This window comes from Lichenostomus cassidix, chromosome 14 (genome assembly GCF_008360975.1).
Source record: "Lichenostomus cassidix isolate B80296 chromosome 14, HeHo_3.0, whole genome shotgun sequence".
Classification (NCBI taxonomy): Eukaryota; Metazoa; Chordata; class Aves; order Passeriformes; family Meliphagidae; genus Lichenostomus; species Lichenostomus cassidix.
The window spans coordinates 5,968,713-5,982,081 of NC_139495.1; the positions used below are offsets into that span (position 1 = coordinate 5,968,713).

Below are 13,369 nucleotides of genomic sequence, written 5' to 3' on the forward strand. Positions count from 1 at the left end.
AGCAAATTACTATTCATTTGTAAGAGTAGCAGGGCTGCTGCAGTCTGCCCTGCTGCAAAGGACGTAAAATTAATTTAAATAATTACTGACCTAATTCCATTTCTCATGTTCAAGTCCAAACTGCCTGGAAGTGCACTTTTCTGCAATCTGCTTTCTCTCTGAGTGCAGCCTAATGCATCCAGTGACCTGCCTGCTCACAGCCATTGTCACTTTTCCAGGGAAGCAGGGATGCTGCTCAGCACTGTGCTCTGAAGCCATGGCTGCCTGGGGCTCTCTGGCCCTGATTTTCATGCTTGACGAGACAGGAGAGATGGCCCAGGAGTGGAAATGCAGTGAGGTTTCTTCCAACACATCCCCACGCTGGTCCAGGAGGTAACACATGCTTGGACAATGCTCTTGGTGGGAGCCTTGAGGTGTCCTGTGCAGGGCCAGGAGTTGGACTTGATGGTCCTGATGGGCATCCTCTAACTCAGCTTATTCTGTGAGTCTGTGATTGATGAGCACCATCAATAATCACCCTCTGAGGGTGCAAACCATGGGCTCCCAGCCCGAGGGGAGGATCTGCCTATAAAAGCAATTTCATTTAGTGCCCGCCTAATTTCAAGAGCTGTGTCTGTGTGCATGGACAGGGATCTACTGCCAGCAGGCACCAAGTGTCCCCACGGCCATTAGTTGTCACTGAGCCCCACTGGGGATGGAGGTGCAGTGAAAAAGGAGTCCCAGAGGGTCCCTGGCAGCTCTGTGTTGGTGCACAGCCTGGTTAGTGCATGTGCCAACAGATCACACCCCAATTCCTCACCTCTGGAAGCAGCTCTCCCCCAAAACCAACTGTCCTTCCTCTGCCAGAGGGGAAATCAGCTTCCTCAGCCTTCCCCAGGCTCCCTGCTCCCTCCTCATCCTCACTCCCCAGACCATGAGATCACCCCAGCACCTCCCTCCTCCTCCTCTGCCCTCAATCTGCTGCCTGAGCTGCCTGCTGGGCTTGGGCAAGTTGTTTCTAAAAGCTTAATTTAGGATCTTTATTATTTTTTCATTAGGCATTAATTACTGTCTGCCTTTTAAGGTCAGTATGAAGTACAAGACAGAGGTTGGGCGTATGTTAATGAGAATCTGACTAATTAAACTGGGGACTTGTAGGGAAGAACTCTGACAAGTAACCAACGTGATTTAACCAAAGTATATTGATTCAGGAAATGTAAAATGGAAAGAAAAATTAATTGCTTAAGCATTTTATTCTCCAGAAAAGCCTGATTCATAGTTAATCAAATATTTTAATTGAATTTATCTGAGACCTCTAAATAAATTTGAATGAAGGATTATGTTTGGATCATCCCTTGGATGGCTGGAATTTCATAATGACAAGATAAAGATCTTCATCCAAACTGACAGCCTTAACTCTGTGTTGCCCTGCTATGGCTGCTGTAAGCTGCTCAGTACTTGAGAACAGTTTTTTAATTCTCAGAAATCGTTTCAATTCACCCCTAAATCTTGAAATGTAACCTGGGAAGACTAAAAATCAAGCAAACCAACTAATCCATGTCTCACTTGCCAAAATAAGAATAAAATGGCTTATGTTTGAAGTGAGCCAAAGCACCTTGTGCACAGTCCAAAGGTTTTTTTGCCATTTTTTGTGCATATTTGCTGACAAAGATCAAGGAGAAAAAAGGTACAGAGAGACAGGAGGAGAAAGCAACTGAGGCAAATGCAGAAATTTCTGCCCACCAGGTTTGGTGGACATCTACTGTGTCCAAAACTGGGCATGTAAAATTGGAGTGCTCCAAAAACAGGGTAAAACAAAACCTTCTGCAATTATGTAACATATTTTACAAGCGAAGTTCCTGGAATAAATAACTGTCTGCTCAACTGTGTCCTGCAGAGCTGAACACAAATATGAAGCTAAAAATAACAGCCGTAATAATGACTTTATTGGGGATCAGAAAAGTGTGATAAACATTTTAACAGCAAAAAGCTCTGCAACGACAGGGCTGTGGTTTCTAGCTGACAGCAATAAATTACAGTTACATCGGGAGAAACTGTAATTAAGTCTTTGGATCTCGACTTTAGGGATCTGGGATAAACAGCTTCTGGCCAATCGCGCACAGAGCAAAGGAGAGATCTCCAGAGGTTTCTGCTCCAGATTGCCTCTTACACAAGTCACAGCCTCAGCTCAGCAAGGCACATTTGCACACAGCCGAAAAAATACAAGTTAAGCTGCTGGAACATGGCACTGTGCTTTACACTGAACCTATAACTGATGTATTCTATATGTCAAAACAAACTTAAGCACTATTTTTGTGCCTTAACTCAGAGTCTTAATTTCTCCATCTCAGCATCCCAGGTGCTAAACAGAGATGCTGCCACTTTTTCCCACTCTTTGCCCATTTTTCCCTATTCCAGTTGTATATTCTGGTTAATAGGATAGGATTTTATCCTGAGCTTGTAAAATTCCCACCCTGTGGAGCTCCATCCTCGATGGGGTCCATGAAATATTGCGAAAGAGTGAAGAGTGAGTGGTATCAGCTTCTGGGTCAGCCCTCAAAGCAAGAGTGAGCACTGGGAGCAATTCAGGTCACTTCTGCTCTGCCCTCTGCCCAGCAGAGAATTTGAGCTGCAAGCAGGATATATTACATATCTATTTCCTGATTTTTTTTCCCCCAAACTCCTGTTGTAATAAAACCTGAATGACTCTGAGAAATTAGGTTTGGAACTGCAGTCAAAAGCAGAAATAAATGCATCTGACCAACAGAAGCGACAGATCACATTGCAGTAGGAAAAAAAAGGCCAAATAACTAATGGGCTGGGTAATAAGGTTTTGGGTAAACTGAGAGCACCAGAAAAAAATTGGTTTAGAAATTGTTCTACATAAAACATTTGTTGAATACATTGCTTTGGCGAACATAAAAGCCTCTCTCTGCGGATAATTTGTCAAGGGGAAAAGGCACTCAACTCAAAACAATAAAGTCTCCTTTGTAAGCTATGTCTCCACATTTATTTTTATTCAAAGGTCTGGAAGACAGTTTTATTAGAAATATCTGAGCAATTAAGCAATCTACACATCGTTTCCTTAAGTATGTGTTCAGCGGGATAGAAAGAATGGAGTGTTATTTCCAAGACTACCTGGTGAGATGAAAAATGTTCTCCAGAGCTTCTTGTCACGAGTAACATCTCGTATTTCCCTCGTCATGTTAACCAGTCTGCCTGCGACTGGGGGCACACGACGGAAATCCAGGATCCTGCAGGAGGGAGAAGAGACGTGGTTTATGTAAAGGATTAAAATGGAATGAGAGTTACAGGTTTTAGGAAGCTTCATTACACTCTGAAGGCACACTTATCTGTGGTCTTTAAGGAGTATAAAGCCCCATCAACTTTAAACTGGATAATCCCTCGTATAATGTATTACAAAATATGTCCTGAATATGATGAGCTGTGACTCGCCTACATAGTGTGGAGTAAAATGCAAGAAAAGTATGGAGGGCATTGTTCCATGATAAAAATGAAGATACATATGATCCCAAAAAACAGAGACAGCAGAAATTTATTTTTTTACTTTGTGCTACTTCATGATTGTTATGACACGCATTTTGCTCACCAGTTTTTTAAGTGACTTGGGGAATGGGATTTCAGCCTCTTTCTTCCATAAACACCATGTAATTCTTTTTCTGACAGTCTTAGTATGTGTTTGATTTATTTCCTTCTGCTCCTCTCTGTTTTAATACCCTTACACCAACCTAAACAATCTCCCTGAGACCAAAAATTTTCCCACGGGCGAAGGCTGGGAGAAGAGCCTCTCTTCTGCCCCAACTCCCACGCCTTAATAGATCATAAAAACCTCCCTATGAAGCACTGCTATTAGATACAGTAAAAGAGCAAAGACCCCATACAAAGTCTCCCCATAGGCAGGATTTTTATATCCACTGTCTGCTGTTCAGATTTTCTGCACTGGGTAGCAACTGCTTTTCCTTGCTTAGTGTGTGGATATTTACCATACCCCCTGTAGGAACTCCACTGATGTGTTTTTCTACAGCACCATCTGCTTTAAATGGCAATATAAAATATAAAGCTGAAGGGATCAACACCAAGGTCAACAACAATAACAGAGAGAAGATCCTGGAAGGATCTGATCAGGGTTGGCTCTTACTGGCAAACCTACCCTGTGCCACCCACTGACACGTTCCCATATCCCTGCCATCATCCCAGAAGGCAGCAATACTACACAAACACCCACAGCATTTGTGGCCCCAAAGCTTTGAGCTTTTGAAAGCTTTTGAAAGGATGTTTCTTGGCCCTTCACAGTGTGAAAGACACTTCAGCGAAATGCCATTGTTTCCAGACATACTGTTAATCATTAATTATTAATTCCCACCCCTAATCTGGGCAGACAGGGAGGGCTGCAGTCCCTTGCCAGTCTTGGGGAATCCACCATCCCTGCACTGACTCTGGAGAGTGGACATTTTCAGCAGCAGGAGCATGAGATAACCACCACTGCTCTCTCCTTCCCACTAACTTGTGGCCTAAATATGGTCCTGATGTGGGACAGTCCCAGCTTTTTGCTGTGAAACCAGAACTCCATTTCCATCTCAATTATTCCTCTCTGAATGCTCACACCATTCCCCACATCTCGGTTGGATCTCTGTGCCCTGGAGCTAATTGGGGTGAGCCTGACTCCCATCACATATTCCCTGGGAGATGGGTCCTCTCCATATGTACTTCAAGATCACAGGGGAAATTAATTTCTCTTCAATATAACTTCTCTTCCTTGTTGAGAATTACTTATTGCCAGGTTTCTCATTCCAGAGTAAGTCACATTTCCTAATTATTAACTTACTCTTTCATCATCTGCCATTTCATTTATTCATGACATTTGCCCACCTTTGTTCCACTTTCCCCTTTTAAAAAGTAATTCAGTTACAGGAATGGCCAAGTGCAGCAACTTATCTCAATATTTCCCCTTTTCTTTTAATGCAAATCCATTCTACTTGCCTGTCCAGATGAAATGCTGCTATTTCTGCATTATGCCTCTCATAGTCTGAGAAGTAAAAAAAGTCAGGCGGGGTTTCTTGTTCTCTGGTTTGCCTGCAAAGGAAAACAAGGGAAGTGTTTTAATGAAGGGTTAGCATTTCCAAGGAGCAGTGCTCAGTCATCAGCATGCTGTTCAGGAGTTCAGTATTGTTTGCTTAATGGAAGACCTTTAAATACCTCATTTGTTCATTATTTGCCATGCAGCCTTCATTTTATCTTCTTTTTTAAACTAACAAAAAATAGGAATTCAAGACTTGTGCAGGCAGTCTGCTGTCACAAAGCTGTTCCACTCCAAACTCTCGCTCTATTTAACAAGATCTGTTTTATCACTCTCAAACATTTCATTAGCGATAGCGGTGAAGACAATGTCATTTCATTAAATTATCATTAACTGTAATTATGAAATTTCCAAAAGGAATAACATTTTTCTTTCATCTCTGGCAGCCATGCAGCTCCCATCTAGAATATGCCTCTCCCTTTGTATCACTTAGAGCCAAAAGTGACATGTTTTTCTCGTTTCAGAAGGAACGGGATCATTGCAGTTTGATGGCCACGACACTTGTCATGTTTCAAAGAACATTAACACGACTGTGCTTGAGACAGGATGCACAGTTTGTTGTTTCTTCCGTTTAAGAACCAATAAAAAATGTCATTCTGATAGGAAGGCTGGAAATAGAAGGCTAAAGCTTCCATCCCACACTCCATGGAAAATACAAAGCTCTGTGTGAGAGAGGAGCAAATCTCTGCCTCACTTCAGCCACCTTCCAGCCCTCCTGGATGGAGCACAACTGAAGCAGCTGAGCAGTGCCATGTCTGGGCCCCACCTCAACCTGCACCATGCCCTGTTTTGAAGCCTTCAGCAGGAGATAAGCACAGCAAAGCTGCCTGCAGAGCATCTGCAAGGGAGGACAGCTCTCCAGAAGAGGAAAACAAAGCTCTTTCTCATTCCCCGCTGTCACAGGTGGCCCAGCTGACAGCTCATGTGTCACTCGTGCTGCATGCTGGCAGCTAAACACAGCTTCTGCACGGGGACCTTGGTGCATGAGAGCCTTTGGGGTGCTGCTGGTGCAGAGCTCAAACCCCCACAGAATTTGCAGTAAATCCTAATTATGAATTTGCTGGGGACCTGAAGCTGTGTCCACCCACCACTGTGACTGCCAGAGCTGCTGTCTGCCCACAAGCCCTCCTGGGGCTCTCTGCACTGCTGGAGAAACCAGATAAATCTCGTGATTTTTGGCTGTATGAAGACTTTGCTGTGCACCCAGCAGGGTTTGAAAGCCTCATATCCTTTCTCAGACATTCCTTTTTATATTAACGTCTTGGCAAGGTATTCTATCCTGCCCTAAATGATGAACAACATCAAGGTGTTTGGCTTGTGTGCAATAGAACTCAAGGTCAGAGTGGCCTTCAACACCCCAGTGATGCTCTGGCCAAAGCAGCACTGACCACTGTCACAGCAGTGGTCATGGAGGTGGCCAACTCTTGGCAGAAGTCCTGCTAGGGCACTGCTGTGGCCACAAAGGGTTCACAAGGACACAAGCTAAAAGCGAGCCTGGCATAAAATAAAAAATAATATTTTGCTTTGTCTGCATAAGAAATGAAAAACGTGAAGGAGCACGCACAAAAAAAAAAGGACTGTGGGAGAGCAGAACCTCTAGATGTCACATCAAGCAGACAAGACAAGAGGTAGGAGAGCTACAACCTCATTGTGCATATTCCCCTTAAAAATAAAGGAATGAGCTCTGAATATCAATTCAAAAGAAAAAAGATTAACCTATTTCTGCTGGACATAAAATTACATATTTGTATCTAACACCCCCTCCCCTCCAGATTTTAAAAGACTTAATTTCTTCAACAAATTCTCACTCCAAGATGTTGCAAATTTTATGCACATCAGCTGATAAATTGCACAAAATATTACTAATTAGCTAACCACTTCCATCTGCTTTTTATCTCGTGGAGACTTTAAAAGAAATCACGGCTGCTCCTTTACAAGAAAACCTTGCTCCAGAAAATCAGACTTGGCTGAGGGCTGGATCCCAGCCTTGCAAGCACAGCCCTGCCCAGCCCAGCCTGTGCTCCACACTCAGCACATCCCTGCCGAGACACTCTGCTTGCTCTGATTTCACTCTTCCCTGTTTCCCTGCTGCCCCTAGCCATGGCTGAGGATATTTTTCATTTGGGAGTACGTACAGCTGTCCTGCAGGCTCAGGCTTGTTTGTACATATTTTGCTGCTGTCATAATGTATTATTAAGTGGTAGCACAGCCTCCTAAGAAAATCGTGGAATTGATTGCCCTAAAACCTTCAAAAACAGGTACCAAATCCACAGTGCAATCTGGACAATGGAAATACCAGTATTTTTTGAACCTGATGACCATGAAACAAACTCCCAAGTTTCTCTGGGGCTTAAGGTGCTTCCCTCTACAAAAACCACTCTCCAGCCACTGTCCACACGGTCCAGGTTCATGTTGAACACATGGCACCCACTTCTCTGCCTCTTGAAAATTCCATGTTATTCAGAATGTTGGCTGGAAGGAGGATTTATCAACCCTCCAAGATGCTTCACATTCCTTATGTTCCTTTGCAGAGCTCAACAGAACTAAGACGCAGCAGATCCAAACATGAAAAACCCTCTTCTGAAATAACCTTGAAAAATCCTTCGTGCTGACTTACTCCAATCTTCCACAGATAGAACAGAAACCTGGCTCCTTGGATCTGACATTAACTAGACAGATTTTTATTCAAGCAGACGTTTATTTTTAATTCGATGTCTGCAGCAGTACCTGAAGAGGTTCCTTGGGAATTCCCCAGCCAGAATAAGCTGCCACACCACCAGCAAACACAAACATGTGTGTGGATGGATCAGAGCCCAAGGTACACAGCTGAACTTACAAAGCCACATGAACCTAACAGAGCTCTGAACCAATGCCATTAAAGGACTGATATGAGAATGGCCTTAACAGTATTAAAGGGCATCTACATCATAATCTAGAATTTTTATTTTATCCTACTGCATTGATAATTTTATTTAATAATGTTAAAAATTGCATTATTTTTAACTGTGCACAATCCAATCAAGTCTGTTTGGTTCTAATTCTTTCAAGGATCCATTTTGATGTTAAAATATAGAGAGGTGGAGGATCAAACTGCTCTCAGCAAGTCCAACCAGTTACTCCAGCTTTAGCTCATGGTAACTGGTCCTCAGTCCCTAAGTGATGGATTGGGAAAGGAGAATGAACTCCTGGACCCTTCAAGGTCACGTAAAGAATTTTTAAAACAACACTGGAATTGATCCACCATACAGCACCTTTTAAATCAGAATTGTATTTTTAAAGGGAAAAAAAGAAACCCCTACCTACAAGTTAGTTCAGTTTTATCACCTGATAGTCATTGAAAGTTATTTTCTAATAAAATTACACACATCACGAGATATTTGAGCAAAGAGACCAATATGCTGAGCCCTCTGCAGCAGCACACACTTGTGAGGGACAATGAATTCCAGCCTGAGCAGGGACAGGTTCTGCACAGGTTGCAGACGGCGGGAGAGGATTTCTGGCAGCAGCTCGTATTTTGCAAACAGTTGGAATCTGGTGATCCTCTCTTTGGAGAAGGATTTGGCAGATATTTATAACGGCAGGCTGGGAAGCTCTGGAGGAGAGACAGATGGAGGTCTGTTGATACTGCACACAGTTAAAAATTACACAGTGGCACCAGCCCAATTACAGCATGAGGAAAAGACAAATCAGCACGGCAACACGTGTAGGGAAGAAATGAGAACTAAGGGGAAATCAAAGCCTGGGAAGATTTTCCCACCATGGCACAACTCAGAAAAAACACAGGAAGCAAAGAATGATTTTAAACAGGACAGGGACACGTTTGTGTTGACACAAGACAAGATGCAACTGTGATGTGATCTGGTGGCTGTAAAAGTGAGTCATGTTTACAAACAGAAGAAATAAAGCTGCTCTGATAAATGAACAGTCATGAATAAATCTGGTGAGTCAGCTCCGTTCTCACTATGGTAGGGACCTGGTTTGGTGTTCAGTAGTATTTGGATAGGTCAACATAGTGATTTGTGTGCAGAAATAACTGCAAAGTCTCAAGCTTCTCTTAAATGCTTTGGTAAACATTTTTTGGCCAGTCTTGATCCCCCAGCTTCAACATTAATAACTTCTCAGGACTTCCCTCTTTGCTGCTCATGAACTAAATCACCACAGGGCGACTGCAGGCTCTGCAGACTCTCAGGTATTTCAGAAAACAATATTATAAAAACTAAACCTTTACCACAGAAATCTGTATTTAGTTTCCAGGATCACTAGCACACACCTGCATAAACCACCAGGATTAACACCCACCAGGGCCATGCATTACTCGAAAGAATCCTGCTCAGTGCCAGCCTTCCTCTGCTCTGGAGGGGTTCTATTATCTGTGCAGCAGCCAGAAAGCTAGAAAATAGGGCAAAGAGCCCAAAGTGAGCTAAGTGTTATCCTGACAGACACATGCTGTCTTGCTATGCTGCAGTCCAGAGACATCTCAGAGCCACCTCCTGTGTCAGAGCCACTTCCCTGCACTAATGAGAGGATGTGCTGCCGGTTGGAAAACAGCTCCTTTTAAATAGGTTCCCCTCGTGTTCTGACACATAATCAGGGGAATCAGCCGCTGGGATTAGGCATGATTAGGGAGCACAACAACGAGCTTTGCTGCGGCAGGGAGCAGCTTTGCTTGGGTCAGGCCATTTTGCAGACAGAGCCCCTGCCTGACCCAGCCAGGGGAATTGGGCAGCAGCAAACTCACTCAGAGATAGAAAGCAGGGAGGCTTTGTAATTGCACTGGCAGGGACACGACTGACACTGATAAGAGCATAATTTGGCTATCGGAACAGATAACAGGAGATTAACTGGGTCTACCCCTAGCTATAGGTTGCTATTCTTCTCCTTTGGAAAGCAGCTTTCCTCTCTTCCTGTGGAGGACTTAAGATGTTTAAATACCTGTCCTGAAGCTGAGTTTCAGGCTCACCAGTTCATATACAGTGTTACCTAAACGATAAAATATAGCTAACACAAGACTAAAAGGATATTTAATGCAAGATGAAAAGGTGGCCACTCAGCACCTTGCTGCTGTTTCCATTATTTTATGGCCTGGAATGGACTTGGGGATTTTTTTTGCATTTGGAAGCTCCACAGACAGCCCCTTGATCCAGCACACCACAGGAGCACAGATGCTCCATCAATCCCAGAGAGCCTTTCTTCCAACACAGACAGGCATGAAATCTCCCAAGCCCTCACTGATGAACTTCTTTGTACTAATGGAAAACTCAGACTGAAAGTCCGGTGTCTGCTTGCAAGATTTTCTCCCTCCCTTCCCTCCATGCAACACTTCTGTCAAATTGGATTGTGCAGCAGGGGGATCTAGAGCGCCCTGAGATCATCTAAAGCTTATTATTCTAAGTGAAGGAGGCAGCCCATGGGAAAAAAAAGGTGTCTCTGAGGCAGCTGCAGTCCTTAGGAAGGTGCTGAGCTTTTGCATGCAGAGCTGTATCATCTGGGAGGGTTTTCAATGCACTTGGCACTGGTTAGAACAGGTGGGAAAAATGCCATTTAATTTTATAATACATTTTAATGCCTTAGCAAGTCCTTAGGAAGAGAAATGATACTGCTAATGCAGCTACATCTACAGCAGCAGAGATATGTGGAGCCTATTTCTGACTCCTTATGGAGCCTTGGCAGCTGATGGCTCTGGCTTTATCAAAGCATTGTGCTACAAAGAGCACTCCCAGGGACGATAGGAGCTGTTTACAAGAGCAGAATATGGGCCAGAAAATGAGTGGCCAACGCAGGAATGCAAAGACATGCAATTTGAGTGGTACAGAAAGGATGTTTGGCCCGTTCCACCACTATCAACCAAATGACAGTATGGGCCCCTGCAGGATATTCAGGCTGCTCCAGTTTAAGTAGCAGCTCTGCAGCTCGAAAAAACGAGAGAATATTTACTGTGGCAGAGAGACAGAAATTCGCGCAGGGATATGATAGCAATAGGAATAATTAGCGAACTGCCAAAAGGATAAATACCCAGATCATGCTCTTGCATGCCAGCCCTGGAGTGCTTTTCTCCTGAGCAGACAGAGAGAGCTTGACAACAGCACATGCTCAAGGACCAGTTAGCTTCGTATAAATCATAAACTTCTTAGGCACAGAATGACAATAAGCTTTGGAAAGCACATCTGTGTATATAAATAAATAGTTACCTGGCACAGAAGGACAGCGTGGGGAAGAGGGAGAGAAAATCCCCAGGGAAACAGTGTATTAAGGTGGGTTTTCTTTCCATTTCCAGTGTAAAAGCAAAAGGAGGCTCAGGAGGTCACCTAGCCCCTTCACTGGCCCCAGGCTGAGATCAGCTAGAACTAAACCATTCTTGACAGACGTTGCTCTGATGTGATCTTCACAATGTCCTTTTGTGATCCCATGGCTACAGCCCTCTCATCCCAGTCCCCACGTGCTGGCCTTCCTCCCCTGCAAATTTCCAGTCTTGCTCTATCTCCTGTCTCCATGATCAAGGCAAAACCTGCTGCAGTGGGTCTGAGTGCCTTTCCAAGGGCAGGGCTACATGTGACAAACACACCAGGACAAGTGGCTCCTAGTCCTGCAAAGAGCATCCCCAAGCCACGACCTGGGAATGAAGACTTAATGCCTTGAGACTGCAGATTCCTCAGCTCAGAAGCCCCTTCATTACTAAGCACAATTAATTTGGTTTTAATTCATTAGAACCCCAAGCAACCCAGAGCCCTGGAAGCCTATTTTAGGCTTTGCCATTTAAACCAACACAAGGCAAAGAAGCAACCTCTAATTCCTCTGCATAGATCAGGGCATTTGTGAAAAGGGTGTGCAAAAGTAGTCCCTTGCTTGCAGCAGCACCACTGAAAGATTCCTGCCATACTGTGCACTGGATGTATCCATATATAAATATATATTTATATAAAAAAAGCAGATTTTCACCTGAACAAAACATTGAGTTACCATTCCTGCCTGCACAAGCAGATATGATATGAAGGGATGAATAATCAGGGCAAACAATATGATTCAAGAATATGAAAAATTCATTTTATTCTCCACTAAACTATAAAAATAATAATACACCCAGACATTTTCCTCTTTTGGGGGGCTTTTCTGTTTCTTTTAGTGGTATTAATATCTCAAAATGCACTTCTCTATACTGTTGCCTTTACTGACATTGTGCTGACAGTAAAGTCAAGGCATAATCTCCCCAATCATCATTTCATTGTCTACCAGCTCAGAAGAATAGCTCTTTTTTCATTCATTCTTTTGTGCTTTCAAATGCATAAGACATGAAGAGAATCTTTGATCAGCACAAAACGCATAAGAGTTTGATCAGCTGGGAAAATTTCCCTCTGTGATTCAGACTATTACTTCCAGCTCTGCCCAGTAAGTAGCTGACTGTCACCACGGGAAAAGCAAATGGAAAAAAAAGAAATCTATTAGTGTAAGCACATTTATCAGGATGTGTTCCCCACCTGCTCTTTTCAGTGTGACAGCCAGTGGTCCCCTTCCTGTCCCCTGGGAATGTGGAGACAGGCTGTGCTGGGTTCTGAGCTCTCACCCTGGTCACATCTCAGATTCATTGGCTGGTTGTGGCTCTTCTTCATTCTTATTCTTATTCTTATTCTTATTCTTATTCTTATTCTTATTCTTATTCCTATTCCTATTCCTATTCCTATTCTTATTTTTTATTCTTTTATTATTTTCTTGTTCTTGCTATTGCTATTGTTAATGTTGCTATTATTTAGGAGGTGGCTGTCAAGAAAGCCAAATGCAATGCTGGCACAGAGCAGGGAAGCCCCACAACACCAGAGAGATGAGCTCCAGTGCTCCCCAGCTCCAGATGGATGTACAGAGAGGCTCTTAATGTACAATCCAGCACACACAGCAATATCTTATTCTGCCTGCTGTGGTTTGGACATGATGTGACCAGACAACCAGGATCATTCTTTGTAACATTTGCTTGCATTTCCCTTGCACCCTGCAAACATTAGTGAGGTGCTGCAGCAATATTTTTTTGCCTTTCTTTAAGGAATCTTTAAATTTTAGAGGCAGCCACAGCGTTAGAAAGCACACAGGTGTAAAAAACACTTGAGGTAAGATGAGTTTTTCCAATATTATGGGGCTGATCTCAGTTATTATGGAAAAGCAGCCCCACTGGATGCTGGGGTAAGGGAAATAAAGATGCTTTTCATGACTGCTGTAGTAAGCTCTGTCCAGAGCTGCTTCTCCTGTAAGCAATGACATGCATGGCTGCTTTTTGGCCAGCAGTGGGGACTGAAGGGTGCATTTCCA

General features: G+C 43.5%; 1 protein-coding gene across 2 annotated transcripts in view; it reads right to left on the reverse strand.

Annotated features, from left to right (window-relative positions):
- FAM20C (FAM20C golgi associated secretory pathway kinase) overlaps nucleotides 1–13,369 on the reverse strand; it is a 105,161-nt gene that overhangs the window by 56,302 nt on the left and 35,490 nt on the right. For both annotated transcript variants that reach the window (XR_014855086.1, XM_085074634.1), the window contains exons 4-5: nucleotides 4,981–5,073; nucleotides 3,118–3,233 (exon numbers count right to left, since the gene is read on the reverse strand). Coding sequence is in view for 1 of the 2 variants with exons in the window: in XM_085074634.1 (XP_084930760.1) it covers nucleotides 3,118–3,233; nucleotides 4,981–5,073 (209 nt within the window). In the remaining variant the exon portion in view is untranslated. The remainder of the gene's footprint in view (nucleotides 1–3,117; nucleotides 3,234–4,980; nucleotides 5,074–13,369) is intronic.